The 16,034-nt window shown below is 37.6% G+C and overlaps 2 protein-coding genes across 2 annotated transcripts in view; one reads left to right on the top strand and one right to left on the bottom strand.

Moving 5' to 3' along the window:
- Positions 1-11,603, top strand: part of WWC2 (WW and C2 domain containing 2) — a 100,620-nt gene extending 89,017 nt beyond the window's left edge. Inside the window, exons 21-24 of the mRNA XM_026846991.1 lie at positions 28-120; positions 1,207-1,449; positions 6,810-6,937; positions 8,928-11,603. Coding sequence (XP_026702792.1) covers positions 28-120; positions 1,207-1,449; positions 6,810-6,937; positions 8,928-8,994 — 531 coding nt within the window. The 3' untranslated portion in view covers positions 8,995-11,603. The remainder of the gene's footprint in view (positions 1-27; positions 121-1,206; positions 1,450-6,809; positions 6,938-8,927) is intronic.
- Positions 11,604-12,783: 1,180 nt separating this feature from the next.
- Positions 12,784-15,051, bottom strand: LOC113479428 (claudin-22-like). Its single transcript, XM_026847330.1, has one exon. It carries the CDS (start codon positions 14,982-14,984, stop codon positions 14,331-14,333), a length of 654 nt encoding a protein of 217 aa, XP_026703131.1. The 5' UTR covers positions 14,985-15,051; the 3' UTR covers positions 12,784-14,330.
- Positions 15,052-16,034: the final 983 nt, after the last annotated feature.

Here is a 16,034-nt window from a genome sequence, read left to right as displayed (position 1 = left end):
CTCTGTTTGCTATGTACATTTTGACAGTTGAATCGAAGTGACAGTGACAGCTCAACACTAGCCAAAAAGTCTCTCTTTGTGAGAAATGCCACAGAACGGCGGAGCCTAAGAGTTAAACGGGTATGTGCTACATTATCTGGACATGGTTTAAAATAAAGTATGGGGAGAGAAGGAATAACAAATGGCTTAAACAATATGCTTTATTTGCAAAATCAATGCAAGTACCACACGTAGTCCTGCAGTTTCAGGTTGAAATCTCAACGCGGTGTCTCAGACCTACATCTTCCCCCACCAGTAAAGCTTATGTTGTTCTAGCTGTGGCTGAGACCAGCAGCAAGACACTGGTGCTCAGCATCATGGCATTTACTGCCGAACTTTAGCTTGTTACTGTCAAAGGGACTTGGGTTAAAGAACCCACATATTACAGAGTGACCCGAGGTGGCTTACGCTGTGTAAAGTCAACACCAGCAACATATATCTTGAGCAAATTTTGGTGGATATTTCAAGGATTCAGATGTCCTTGTAAAGGGGATTTATTCTATTCTGACAGTCAGTAGCAAAAGGATTGAAGGACAAGATTGTATGTCTCTTGCAAGCAGTTCATTCTTACATAAATTGAGTTATATTTTAATCTTGATTGTAACTAAAAAAAACTTCTGTGGAAGGGTTGTTACCAGGTAGCAGGATTAACGGTTGGCATAAGAAAGAAATACTGAAGAGTCTGGGATGGCTTCTTCTGCCCTACTTATTCATGCAAAAAGTCACTGTGAAAGGACAGTAAATAATATAAAACACACTAAAGAAATGTATGCTTACAGAGTTTGTAACATTAGGTGTTTGCTTAAACCTTGAAAAAGCAAATGTTTATAAAAATAAGTAATGCAGTTAAAATTTATGCAAAAGTCTGTGTAGTGTTGGTCTCCTAGCATTGTGTTGTCCTGGGGATCAGAATATTTTTTTTGGTTTTAACCTGCAAATATACGATTGTATACCTACTTGGGAGAAGCATTTGCATTTATTTTTAGCTAGTGACTGAAGAAAAATTCCAGAATATATGAATATTTTGGACATGGATCTCATCATAGCAGCTTTCTGCTAAGGAAAAACAAAAAATATTTGAGCTTTTCCGACTGCATTATGACAAACACTACACTACTAGCCTCTCTAGATAATAATTTTTATACTTACGTTTCCCAAACAATTCAGCCTGTTTGCCAACCAATCATGCGAAGAGCTACGCAAGAGTGCCCCATACGCACTTCCCTTGACTTGGAGCTGGACCTCCAGGCATCACGCACGAGACAGAATCGTCTGAATGATGAGCTTCAGGCCTTGAGGGATCTTAAACAAAAGCTTGAGGAAATGAAAAGTAGAGGAGAGACAGACCTTCCCCTGTGTGTGCTAGAGGATGAACGATTCCAGAAACTCTTGAAACAGGCTGAAAAACAGGTATGAGCAGCATACAGATAGTGTGTGAGTGAATATGTATATGCCCCTACTTTTTTCTATAAATTCATTAAAGAATTCTGTCTTACCATGTTAAAGATTTTTTTATAGAAGCTCACATTTGAGTAATTACACCTCTGAACTACCTAGTGTAAACAGTATTTCTTTTATTAGTCAATACTACAGCACTTAAACCTAGAATTTGAGGTAGTATTTTTCTAGTGCCCTCTAAATACTTTAATAATTCAGAGTAGAAGTTCTATTATTTTAAGTAAGTTACAAATGGTGTAGTAAAATAGCATTTACTTAAAAGTTAATTAGAAATTCTCATGTCCCAGCCATACTGCTACAAACATGCGATTCTTTTTGTCCTTCAGCATCAGCTGATTTGCAGTCTGCACAGAACTTGCAGCCAAAAGATGTTTGTAACAGAGAGAGGCAATGACCGTTATTTGCAGTGGTAGGGGCATGTGGGCATTACTTCCACTGTGGCTTATTTCTTTTATGCAGGACATACTTGTTCTAGTTTTGGCAAAGTAAAGCCAAATTCTGTTCTCTATGTGAAGTTCTTTAAAACAATACAAGTATATATGCACTATCTCTAAACTGCACAAGGTAATGGACTGCCCTCATGTGGATAAAAGACAAGAAACAAGATAGAATGAGTGAGAGGCAACAGTGACAATTTGGAGTACAGAAAATTCCAACAAGATACATTAAAAAGTTGGATGTTGTGGAGTTTTTGTTATGTTTTGAGGAGACTGGGGTTTTTTAAATTGTGAGGGTGATCATACACTAGAATTAGGGGCCTAGAGAGGTTAATAGGGGAGGAAGATACCCAACCAAACAAAACCTCCACAGTTGGGAGATATTTGGAACCTAACCGGACAAGACCCTGCATACGAAGCTCTAGCTTCACCTACTCTGAGCAGGAGGTTGGAGTAGATGCCCTCTGGAGCCCCCTTTCCCATCTATGTCAGTCAATATACAACAGTTTTTAATGAGGGGATGTTGCTAGTGACATCCAGGAGGGATTTGTACTCTTTAGCTATTTGTGAGTCATAAAGGTTTTCAAGACAATTAAGTTATTCAGAGTAGTAAAAATGGAAAACAGTTTTAACAAGGTGCAGAGGACTTCCTAATATGTAAGCAGTAGTTGTTTGGTTTGTTGGTTTTGTTTTTTAAAAGCTAAATGTCAGTAAATAGTCTTGTGTAGAGGAGGGAGGGGATCATAGACAAAGCTGAGCCCTGAGTTAGATGTTAGGAATGAGGTACTCTGGATGTAAGAAACAAAAACATCAGCAAAAACATCACAGGGATCAGCAGATGTCAAAAAGCAAATAAGACAGAAAGTACTAAGAAAAGAAGTTAGAACAAAACCATTCAATTTTCTGATATAAATACATGTCATGTCTGTAACTTAAACATTGTTAAGTTCTTGTTCCCCTTTTCAAAGTGAATAATAAGACCATCAACAAGGATGGTCAACGGAGGAAACATCTTCCATGTCAGGAGTGGCTAAGTAGCTGCAACAGAAGTCTATAAAATCATGATTGAAGTGGAGGAGAACAATTAATAATTGTTTTTCATTCTATGGGAAGTAGGGAATTGAAGAGGTGGCAGGTTAAATGCAAGCAAACATATAGTACAACATTTAGAAACTGTAAAAGTGTTTTCCACACAACATTGAGTGCTGTAAGTCTGCATAGGTTCAAAAAGCAGTTTAATAACTTCATGGAAGAAAAAAATCCATGAGAGGTCATTTCCGTAACAATATCACTTCCAAAACTCCTTGACTGTCTGATAGTTTAGGAAACAAAACTTTTTCCCAGTATGTTCTCCCAACTCTATGTTTATGCCCTGTTCTGTCCTCTGTCTTTTTGTCTCTCTTTCCTTGGCATCTGCTGTTGGCTGTAGCTAGTGGAGTTCTAAAATGGCTATAAAATATAGCAGAGTTTAGGCTAAGCATTGACAAGTGTTCTGAAAAAACCCTTGGGCAAAATGGGATAAGACAGTGCAATGTTTAAACATCACGCAGTGTAACTGGGTTTTTTTGCCATGTGAATTCGTTGTATGAATTTGATCTTTCTAAATTTTAACCTGTAAAAATAGTAGCTTATATGAAAGAAGCATAGCTAAATTTATTTAGAAGTTCATAGTTTATATCTAATGCTGGATGCAGGATAGAAATGATAATTTTAAATTGTTTATTTAATTTAAAACTACTCCTACTCAAGCTGTTTCCACTAGAAAAGAGTATGTCTCTGCAACATTTAATCTCTTTGGGTTTGTGCTTTCTTATTTCAATTGGCTCTTTCAAGGCAGCAGATAGGTTTGTCATATTTATATCCCTGGTGCTGGTGATCAACACATTGTGATGAGGAATAAGTGTAATAATATACATTCCTAAAATACATGCAGGCTGCAGCACAGCATTAAAGTCCTTCTTTCCAAGCAGAAAGTCAGAACAATGATTACAGCCACTCCACTTCTTTGAAGACCACTTAGAAAGTTTCTATAATATTTCTACCCCTAAAATCATTGCAGCCTTCCCCTGTGGAGCAAAACAACCCTGAGAATGCTGTATTCTGCTGTCAGTGTTTCCTCTTGGGTTAGCAAAACACAGCAGCCTAGAGAACATTGTCATAGATAATTTTTTAGATCCTGTAGGCATTATAATTGTGCAGACTAATGCAGCAGCTGGAAGTGCCAGAGAAATTGAGAAAGTCTCAAGTGAAAAATGAAACCACAGATATGGGGGATGTTGAAAATCAGTGGCTGCTTGCTAACACACACTTACTCTGAAGCCAAATACAGAGACTCCGTACCTTCCCTCCCCTTCCTACAACCTTCTGAAGTGCAAGTATGTAAAGCCCACTAATACCTGCAGATTGGAAAACAGTAGGTAATTATATGCACCCGAAACATTTTCTCTTGTTTAGATGGCATTTTTGTGAGAAATCATGTGGTATTTCAAAGTTTGAGTCTTAAATTCTCATATAAATTGGTTTTCAGATACCTAGTGTCCTCTGAAGTACTTCCTCTTTGTGTATGTCCAAAAAGGATTCCTGTAAATATCTGTAAATATCATCTTTATTTCTTTTCAGTACACCTTCTATGTAGAGGTAATCTGTAACGATGTCATTAATGCCACAAATATGTCCTTGTGCCAGTGTTACAGTGTTTAGCACAGTTAAGTTTTTTTTATTAAGATCAACTTTCATTCTACTATATAAAAAAATTGAAGAACAAGACAGAAATTAGTGTTTCATCTTTAATTTTGAATGTGTGTCTTACCTCACGTTGAAGGTAAGTCCAGATACAGAGATTCCTATCTGACACTTATCTTTGGCAGATAAGTCCCAGGTTTTTGGCACTAATTGAACATATGACCAATGTATTAGTGGGCTTTTCTATATTTTATATAGATGGAAGATTGACGATCTTTATAAATGAGTCAAGAAACACGATGTAAATATAAACTTGGTCATGTACATACCATCTCACATACGTGCTCTTAAAGACATTGGGCTGAAATCAAAGTTCCTCTGAGAGCATCCTGAAAAATTAAAGTAATTTAAAAATAAAGGAGTATACGGTAATAGAGAGTATGAAAATAAGTCATCTGCTATTAACCTGAGATGCAATAGGCGCAAGAATATCATGTATGGTTAGGGAAAAGATAAAATTAGAAAACTCTGAATTATTGTATGTTTAGTGCTTTTATTATAAATATTAACTAGGGGAGCTGATAAAACATATGGCCAGTGACATATGTAAAATTAATTAAGACACTACGAGTTGTAGCTTGCAAATTTATGTTCACGAACTAGTAAGGAAAACAATATTTACAGATTAATTTCACTTTTAAATCATAGCTATTTTGGGGTTGGGAACTGATGAAGTTAACAGCGGTACAAGCTGACTGGATTTTGAGTGAGTTTCTGAGCGGGTGGTACTCTTTCATGTAAAAACACTGTCATATAGAACACTGGAGTGCATTTCAACAGAGGGTACCACTATCCTGCTGTGAACAGATTTCTATATACCCATTATGACACTGATAGCATGGACTAACTTTTTTGAATTAGTTAGTTTTGTTGTTTGGGAGTCTACTGGGTTGAATTCAGAACTGGAGACATGGACTCCTAACTTACAAACCAGCTTCGAAGATTGCTATTTCTGGCCTGGGTGTGTGTTTTAATTTGAGGTAACAGAAGAGCATTTTCAAGTCTGAGTGCCTGAAGTTAAGCACTAAAAATTAACCTCTAAAGAACTTTTTTAATTGTTCAAGAATATGAACTGCTTCTGTTAAATTTTGATGGCTGAAAGAATTCAAAATACAGTAAATAACATTTGTCTGACAGTCCCTGCAGTCTAGAAATGAAGCTAAGTGCACACACAAGGTGGCATTGCCCATGCCATGCACCCCACACATGATGGGGGTGATAATATGTGTGTTATGGGACTCATCTGCATATGAGTGGTGGCCACTTGGCAAACAAATCCAGGTGACTGCCTACATAAAGAGAGCTGCTGTGCAAATTATTTTTGAAAAACAAACCACAACTCTTAAGAGCATTCTATCACTGAAATGGTGGATGGTACAGCTGCGGCTGTCCTGTAGATGTGGCAGTAGAGAACATGGAATAGAGCCAACAATACTGAGCTATGGTAATACTGTAACTTACTGGTGGGTATGTAGCTGCTCAACAATGTTCACATCAATAAAGATCCTTGATCTTGTTACTAGTGGTGTTGCCTTGGCTTTTACACCTCTACAATGCAGAGTTTTCCATGAAAAACAAGTGTAGTGTCATGAATAAAAGCACAAAAGTTCATGAACATTAACTTTGCTAGCAAAATCAACAAAACTTGGAAGTGTATGTTGAAGAGCATGCCTTCGTTTTGTTTTTTTTTTTTGTCTGTCATTGTAGAGTAGGTATAGGCAACTTTCCTGAGAGCTTTCATTAGGAAATAGAAGTATTTTAGATGGGAAGAGAATCCCTGGCTCACAAATCTAAAAAGATATTTGGACAGACAACACTTGTTCATACAAATTTAGGTATTGTCTATAGCTCTATGGAATACCTGATCAAAATTTGTAACACCTAGTAGCCACCTGTGTTGGCATGGGCTTTATTTGTTTAGAAAAAGCTCGTATTTTCTGCCCACGGCTTAGTCTTGTGATATCAGTCTTTTTGTCTTGCTGACCCTTTGTATAGAGATTTTCATAGAATCATTTAGGCTGTAAAAGACCTTAAGATCATAGAGTCCAGCCATAAGCCTAAAACTGTTTTGCCTGACATAGAATGAGTAGTTGTTCATTATTAGCAAAACATAGTTATTTTTATCATTTACAGGCTGAGCAGACAAAAGATGAACAGAAGCAAGGTTTAAGTGCTGAGAAATTGATGAGGAAAGCTTCTAAGGATGTATGCCGGTTACGGGAGCAGAGCCAGAAAGTGCCACTGCAGGTGCAGTCATTCAGGTATGGCCTTCTGCTTTTCATGCTCTTTTTTTAATGGAGTGAAGTAACATGAATTATATCTAATCAGATATGCCCTGTAATATTAATCAAAAATCCCCAAGCCTTTGACTTGCAAGAAACATCATACATTTCTGACATAGCTCAAAGTTGGAGTTTCAGAGGATGGGCCTTGGTAACTTGCCCATGTGGCAGAAGTGGCAATGTGTCAGCTGAGCTGCGGTGGCGAGGAAGCAGAGGGAAAAGTTTCAGACTTCTGTGTAGCATCTGCTGTGGGCAAGCATGGGTGTGACCCATGGTAGACTGACACTGAGCTTTAAGTAATGGCAGGTGCCTGAAGCATATAGCCCCTCAAGGAGAAGCAGAACAGTATACATCTCATCAGGAAGCTTATTAACCACTGGCTTGTGCCTTGCTCGAGGCGGATTATTCAAGAAAGATCTTGAATCCCTCCTCCTTTTTGTTTCCCTTCTCCTTTTGGTTGCAAGAACAGCAACTGATTACATAAAGCAATTAATCAAGTGTTCTTGCTTAGCCTAAGCCAGAATGAACACTTTGCATCTCAAACCTTAATTCTAACTGGTCTAAATTCCTAAAAGGCTGGACAGTAAGTGGTAGGCTAACAGCCTGAAGGCTACACTTCTGTATAAAAATAAACAAAACTGTTGACTGAAAATACAGTGCTTATTCTTCCACATAGAAACAGTACTATAAACAATTTAATCTGTTTTGTCACAACACATGATTTTAAAGTTTGATTCCTGTATAGAAAAATTAAGTCAGCTGCTAATAAATCTGAGGACTTTTTCCTTTTTTAGCCCAGTCTGTTGTGAGCAGTTTGAGAAATCCATAAGCAAATAGGGGCCTGTGAGGCACATACAGTTATGGTTTGTGGTAAGTGATGCAGAATCAAACCAAGAGAGAAAGGAAAGGGGTTCCTCAGCAAGGAAGTGTTACACCCGAGCTATTTATTTTCAGTATCAAATGCAGAGCATCTTCATACAGTTTCCACTTTCTGTGCAAGTCTTGAGACAGTTTTATTCAGTGCTGGTCATGTAAAAGTCATTACAAACAGACTGCTGCCCAAATCTACAGAGACATGTAATAGTGCTCAAGGCATCATGCCCCTGCAAGAAAGGTATCGTAAGGCTCCATTCTCCTTTTATCTTATAATGACCACACAACTAGCTGAGAAATCCAGTTTACATGGTTGATTTTGCTTTGAACTACTGTTTTTGATGGGAACTCAAGCTTTTCCAGTGGAAAACATGGTTTAGTCTACTGGACAAATAGCGACCTCCTATGACTGAAAAGTACAAGCCCTGCTAGTTGGACTTGTCACAGTGCTGTGGCCTCACCGACTAATCACACAGAGGAATTTTTGAAGCTCTCAAGAAGAATGACCCATCTGAGCTTTAATTTTTAAGCCCCCAATACTTATCTGATTTCTAGGCTGCTGGCAGACAAGCTTGTGTAAACTTGTTATGCTTCAGTTATCTCTCAGTTCATAGGAGACAGGAATGTAACAGCACAGAGGAAGCAACTAGAGAATGGGTTGAAAATTCTGCTTCTCTGAGTCTTGCTCAGAGCCATATTCCATCTCCCCACGCCTTTTCCCAAGTCAGGATAAAGTGTTTTATTTTGCCTTTTTATCCCCTCTACACACACCCCTCACACCTCCCAAAGTATCATCATGGAAAAGTCAGTGACTAGATCAATATTTCAGTCTCATCATTGTAGTTATTAATGAAATATTGATATGTTTTTTAATTTTCTAAATTGCATCTGCTTTTTACATAAATCTGCCTGAGAAGGGAATTATGTCAGAGTGCTACATTTGTTGTAAATAAATTCTGTGTATTTTGCTCACTGTATAATTTCCAAACCTATATTTTAAAGAATTGTGCTGTAACATTAACAACTCCACAGCAGATTACATTGGAATCATGCCATAAATAGTAAAATAATAACTTGTTTTCTTTTCTAATTTCAGGGAGAAGATAGCATACTTCACAAGAGCAAAGATCAGTATACCAGCCCTTCCAGCTGATGATGTATAATTATGCATTTTCGTTGAAGTGTTTTTCCACTTGTTCATCTCTTTTCAGATGAACTTTGTAGTTCCAGTGACCTGCTTTTAAAGATCTTCTATTTTACATTCACTATCGATATGTTTATTTGTAAAATATAGTGAATTGAATTGTTGTATGCTTAAAAGAAATGGCAAAACCCACACAACCACCAGAAAACCAAAGTAGATTAATTTTGGTATACTGATGCTGATTTTGTACAGTTTGTATGTATTGCATGTGTGTTTTTATTTTGTAAAGATGGATCAAAGGAACAAAGGCAGTACTAAGCTTGTATCCTGTTGAACTGCACTGTGTTGAGAAATATTATGTTCAACAGAAGATTGTTTATCTTTTCACTATTTTCATGTGAGCAGACTGTGAAGATGGCTGTTTTGCCATGCAATATTTTTGTACAAGAGTGTGACTTTTATAGTTTAAAGTTAACCACAAGCGTAAGCTCCTTTCCAAAACATCAAGGCTGCCTCACAACAGCTGCTAATTAGATTCATCACCCACATTGGAATTTTTTTTCCTGAAAACAGATTTTTTTTCTGTTTTTGTTTTTTAATACTTTGTAGGAAGAGACAGAGTTTGGCGTTTAGGTTTGTGAATGTACAGTACTTTAACCTGCACTAAAAGGTTTCTTGCAACTGCGGGAGAGTGAGAAAGGTAAGGCAGACAAGTAACCCTAAAAACTTATTATGAGACTACCAAAAGGGGCAGCTGCTTTCTGAAGTGGAAGTTGAATCACATTCATAATACCAGCCTTGAAATTGGAGTAGTTATATCCACTGTACGCTTAAAAATGACAGTTTCTCTATGTTAATCTTTTGTCCTAGAGGCTGTCTCACTGCCAACTAAGAATACGTAAAAGTGTTGTTAGGTTTACAGATAGGAAGATGTTTCATTGAAGTATTTGTACCAGGAGAAAAATGTCACATGCTAACTCAGATATCAGGAGTCTTGTTGGTAGGGTAAACCCTTTCTGAAAAAATAAAAGCTCCCGACTAGAAGTCTTCACATATTTCAGTACAGTAAATAACATTTTTGACCCTGTATGTAGTTGAGGATACCAGGTTTAGGCGTAAACAGCATGTTTCAAATTTGTCTTACACGAAGCAGCCTGCTAGGAAGAAGCATCAACTTGGATGCATTCTGTTAGAAGTCCAGAACATTAGATGTAGGTGTTTAAGCAGCCTCTCTTGGTAAAAGCAGTTGGCGTCTTCTCTTCTGTGGGTACTAAGTAGGTGGACATTGCAGATAACAGAAGTATTTCATTTTCTACTTAATATGTTGCACTCAGATTTATTTAATTCACTGGCTAAAGTTTTCTTCCCCAGGCAACAAGCCACATATGCATGGACTTTGTCTTTCAAAAAGGCTATAATTACTTGGTGAGAAAATGGAAGCAAATATAACCACAATATGGTAGCAGCTGTCTTAAATTCAAAGTGACAATTCTGTGATGAGAGGTCTGTGTAACACCCAAGGGTTTTCTTATGCACACATATATCAGTTCACTTAAATGTATAGCCAGATATGCTATTTTGGGCAAGATGACTGATGAACATCCTTTATGAATGCCTCATTTGTTTTTTGTTTCTTGGGTTTGAGATAACATTCATGTTTGAAAGGTCAATTTTAAAAAAAACAAAATCTGGAATTATTTAATGTAGAGGTGAAATGAAGGTTGACAGTTTCAACTTCTTAATTTGATTATATAAGTTGTTTGTAGAATTATGTTTAGAGGTGTACTTTATGATTTTTCTTTTATTTATTTACAGTCTTATTTATGTTCTGTTTAATATAGTTCAGTTCTGGCCATAAAAATATTTTACATTAAGGATGCTATTGTGAAAAACATTGAGCTGTCTAAATTCTTGCCAGATTATTCAATATGTGAGGAGAAAGAGCTAATTTAAAAAAAAAAAAAAAGTATTACCTTCTGATTTGTAAGCATGAGGTGAGGTCAAAATTTAAGTATTGCTGACTTTAGCTTGCAAATCTCATTTAAAAATGAGACACAAACATATTGATGCTCCCTTTTTTCCAAACAGGTAAAGTTCAACATATATATATAGGCAGCTTTTAACAATTCTGGGTTTGGAGTTTGGGGTTTTTTTACTAATTCAGATTATTCACAGTTGAAACACTCACTAGAATAAGCTAAAAATCACACATACCAATAAACCCCCATTGGTTTAAAATTTTAAGTATTGCTCTTGAAGAGGAATTTACTGTGCACAGCAGGGTATAACAAGTGTAATTAGTTCTGTTTCCAGGTACCAATTTCACTGCAGTTGCATATATCAAAATCTAAATATTACTGGTACAAGAATATTTAGCCAAATGAGCAAAGTTTAGCAGAAATTGTAATAGAACACAAATCAAATAATTACGATTTTTTTTGTACTATTGCTATGTTTATATTGTATTAAATATCAAATGCTCAGGACTGAACTAAATATTTAATCAGGTTATATTCTGAATGTGTTTCTGTTCTAATTTTGTCTGTAAAAGGATGCAAGTATGTCACATAGATTAACTTGTCTCTGCACTTTCCATGTGTTTCAGTGATTGGAAAATACATTTTTTTAACAAAGCTCTTTTCCAGACCAGTGTTTTATTTAATTCTTTTATTGCTGTTCTCTATCTTTGTATGCTCTTTGCAGAAACAGATGGCTGCCACAGCTTTGTCAATGTAAAATCATTGCAATTTGTATAAAGTTCACATCAATCACTGACAAGTCTTAGGGTAAGTTATATAGAACAGATTCTTGAATTGAAGTTAGTTCTTTACATTCATTAAGTAAAAACTGCAGTAGCAATGAACATGGTCAAATCTCCACTGGACAATGTGTTATTATCATTCAGAAATACTGGCTTTCCTTAGAGAGAGTGTGTGCAGGGATGCATTCTCTCTTTCTCCACTGTGAGCCACGGGGGGGGAATCTTGTATTACATGCCATTGTGTCTTGAGAACATTTAGTTTACTGTAAATAATACAGGTCCAGGGAACTTCATTCAGCGTTGTACTGTATTAGGGTTCTGTAACACATGTTGAACTGGCACTACAACCTGTTTCAGGGCTTAAAAAAGTATTGTAAATAATTTTGTAAAAAATACATTAATGCAGTCCCAGTAGGACTTCTGCTATTTAAAAATATGGTCAATTCTCCATGCAATGCCTAGAGATTAAAAATTTTATACTCACTTATCCTTATAAAAAACTACCAAAACAAAATCTGCAATTCATCAGATTTTGGAGAAATAGTGTTGACTTGGATCTCCATACCTCATCAATTAATATAATTAAAATTGAAGGTAAGTAGAGATTAAAAGGAACTACTTAGTAAAAAACAATCCGTTCTCCTGATTGTAAACAGTAACTTGTCCAGCAGATCATTCTTATTGTAATGCAAGAAAACCTGGTATCTACCCTTTTCAGAGTCTTCTGTTTCCAATTTCCAGATGTTCGTGGGTGTCTTGCATATCTGCCATTGCATACTGCTTGGGGTAATTGATAGTCAGGTGATAAGCAGATTGTGGAGAGGAGCAGACATCCCCTTAGAATTCTGAAAATTCCACGAAACCAGCCACTGAACAGTGCATCCCCTATTTTGCATCCAGACATAATCTCTGGGTTGTCTTCATCTCTGGACTCCTGGTATGGGCAGCCCAAGAAACCAGGGCCTAAGGTGAGAACTCCAGGCATCCCCTGGAGTACTCCTCCAAGTAGTAATAGCTGTTTCATTAGTTTCTGCTCTGTATCCTCCATCTTTAGGCAATCCAAACCAAGACTAGAGATCACAAGGCTCAGAAGTCCTAGTCCATACTAAAATCCTGGAAATCTTGAATTCTAGAGGCAAAGCTAGGACAGAATCAAAATCTTTATACTGTATTCCTCCTACATCTTGAACTACACAGGTTTGCCAGGGTCCCATGGTCCAAGTTCCAGTACATTTAAGTCTAAGTTGAGATTTTTTTCCAGTCTGGTAAATAGTTAGAGGTACCAGTTAAAAATCCATCCTAGTACAGACAACAGAAATTCAACTCACTATAGCCTGTGTCTGGGCTAAGCTCCTTTTTAGCAGTCACAGCAGCACTAAACTGCTTGCTTTTGCAGTCATGGTTCTGCTCAATTCTTTGTCATACTGAACATAAGCAAATGTTAAAACAATGCTTTATAAAGCATGAAATACTCCTCCCCCTCCTGCTTTGTGTTGCCTGGTTCCATGTGCAGTGTTTGGGGGATAGGGAGGTAGTAAGGTAAACCAGTAGCTGAAGGGTATGGCCACAGCTGGTCAAACCTTTCACTAATTTTGTTTTTTTAAGAAAAGCATGCATTTTGCTTTCCATTAGTCTGCTAAAGTATTACAACAGTTCTGCTAATTTTAGCATCTCACAGTTTGTTACTAAACTAAGTTTTAATACCACATTGATACATTTCTACTTAGAGCAACTGAAGCTCTCTGCTTTGTGGCCTGTTAAATATAATGTGTTTGAAGTCAAAGGTTAGATGTTCAGAGCACCATGGTGTCGTAAGTGAATGGAGTTTAAGGAACCTCTGATAGCATGCATAATGTTTCAATACATGATCTTCTTCAATACAGGTTAAATATTTTTTCTTAAAGCAGCATTTCTCAGCCTATTTTTGGTGCATAAAGTATGCAGGTGCCAAAAATGCATAGAATAACTTGTACGGGCAGCTTAAGGTGCTAGACTGGGAAAACACAACTTCTTTGATAAAAAGCATCCCCCTCATAACACCCCATGCACGAAAAGACATCTGCAAAGCTTGCTAGAATTTCAGAAACCTACAGTTTTCTTAGCACAACATTTCCAAGTACACAGAAAAACAATTTGATGCAATGCATGTATTTAGACTATTTAGGGTGTGAAAACACTCAAGTTGGTACATCACTGCATTAGGTAAGTGGATAATTGCAACAGGGAGTCCAGCTTTGAGGCTAATTTAATTGGTTGCATATGAAAAGGAAGCATACTTTGGTTAAAAGCCAAGCTGTAAGGGAACGTGCATATTCATTTTCAGGATTTTACAGTGCAGTGAGAAAGCAAACACACCTTTTCTGTGCAGTCTATGAAAATGTCAGCGTTCTGCAGTGAAACAAAGTTTTAAACAGTTCTGCAGGTGAGAAAACATACCACCTTCCAATACCAATTATGGAGAAAACAGACATAAATTTAGGAAATCAGCTAGGTAACAAAGAGTCCTTTGAATTACTACTGGAACAAGCTTCTGGCTTGCACTAGAGTTTGAAAAAGATAGGGCAGTCTTTCTGTACTACTTAAAACCTTCAATTTTAAGGCCTAGTTTCAGTTTCCAAGTGTTGACACTGATCTTGCTGTTCTGCTACTGTATAATGGACCGAAGATGGATGGACTTCAGTTGAACAGATTGTGCAATTAAGTAAGGCTCCTCCTAATAGAAGACAAAATCCAGCAAGCCAGCCAACAAATAACGCTTCCCCAAAATCCCACCTGGGAACAATATCTGGTATATTCTCATCCCAAAATTCCTGGACTGTGGAATGGGCAACCCAAGAAACTGGGACAATAGCTGTAATCCCCGATATCCAGAAGAGCATTCCTCCAAACAGCAACAGCCGTTTCTTTTGTTCCTGTTGTCTTTCACCAATTTTCAAACAGTCCAACCCAAATCCCGAGAGCAAGAGGCCCAAAAACCCCGATCCATTGGAAAAAAACATCAAAATCCTAGAAAACCTGAGCTCTGGAGGCAAAGCTAGGAAAGAATCGAAGTCCTTGCACTGCATTCCCCCTTCTTCCTGGACAACACAAGCTTGCCAGAGTCCCATGGTCCAGATCTCCAGTTCATTTAGTTCCAAGTTAAGGTTCTTCCACTGGGGTAAGTAGGTAGTGAGACAGGATAGGACCCATCCCAACAGTGAGAAGAGAATGCCACCTAACTGCATCATTGGTCGATAGACCAAGGCCATTATAAGAGCAGAGTCTTAAGAGCGTGAGGAGGAAGGTCTCCCCAGCAGTTCTGTAACAACGGCTACCTTGAGTGATGGTGGAAGCTATGATGACTTTAATTCTCTGCTGCCCCAAATATAAGCCCTTGCTATTAACCCTTTGTAGGTTCTGAAACACTTTTTTGTTCTTCACAAATATAAAGTTTCACATAAAGGACGAAGGACTTCACTAAACCATGAGTTAGGCTTTCCGATAAGGGTTTGATCTGTTACCTTCCAATTTGCTTGGTAAAATTATATCCCAATGCCTGATGATTACAAGCCTGAGGATGAACAAAGAGGGCTCTATGACCCCTCACCCTAAAACACAACAGAAATCTTTGTGCTTCAATACGGATTAATTAGATTTTAAGTGGTGATAAAAAGTCAGCTCTGTGTGCAACAGGACTTCATTGTAATAGCTAAATTTGAGATTTCAGGGATGTAAATCAAGGCCTTGTAAAGAAAGGTAGACTGTTTGCCTATAATCTTTATTCTTAGACTTCCTCAACATACATAATGGCTTATCTTCCACTGCCCTGTTTCATGTCCCCAGCACTGTAAAAGACGCTTTGTAAAAGATCCTTATGTTTCACATTTTCTACATTCATTTCTTTTAAAATGGGCTTTGTTTTGACTGATTCTTAAGGGGAAAAGGAGACGGGTATGGTGAAAGTACCATAGAAAATGAAATCCTAGACATCCCTCCACCATAATGAACCCAGGCAGATCATCAGCCAGCGTAAACTTTACCTGCCCCAGGACTTCAGCAACACCATGGTAGCAGCTTACACCAGTTAAGAGTGTCCCCTTTCCTAAAGCCCATGTCCCAGATGGCACAGAGTGTATACACTTAGTGTCTAACAACATTTGGCACTCAGTGCTCCCAGGCCAGGAATGCCTAGTATCTTTCTGATCAAAGCAAGATATCATTATGCCATTACCCCATTAGGAAACCCTGCCCTTTTCCTGTTCTCATGTCAGCTACACTTGTGCTTGTCTGCAGGGTCAGAAAGGAGAACATTAGTCTGC

The sequence above is a fragment of the Athene cunicularia genome, assembly GCF_003259725.1.
Source record: "Athene cunicularia isolate RWA chromosome 4 unlocalized genomic scaffold, athCun1 chr4_part1, whole genome shotgun sequence".
NCBI lineage: Eukaryota > Metazoa > Chordata > Aves > Strigiformes > Strigidae > Athene > Athene cunicularia.
This window is presented reverse-complemented; position numbering and strand designations above follow the sequence as displayed.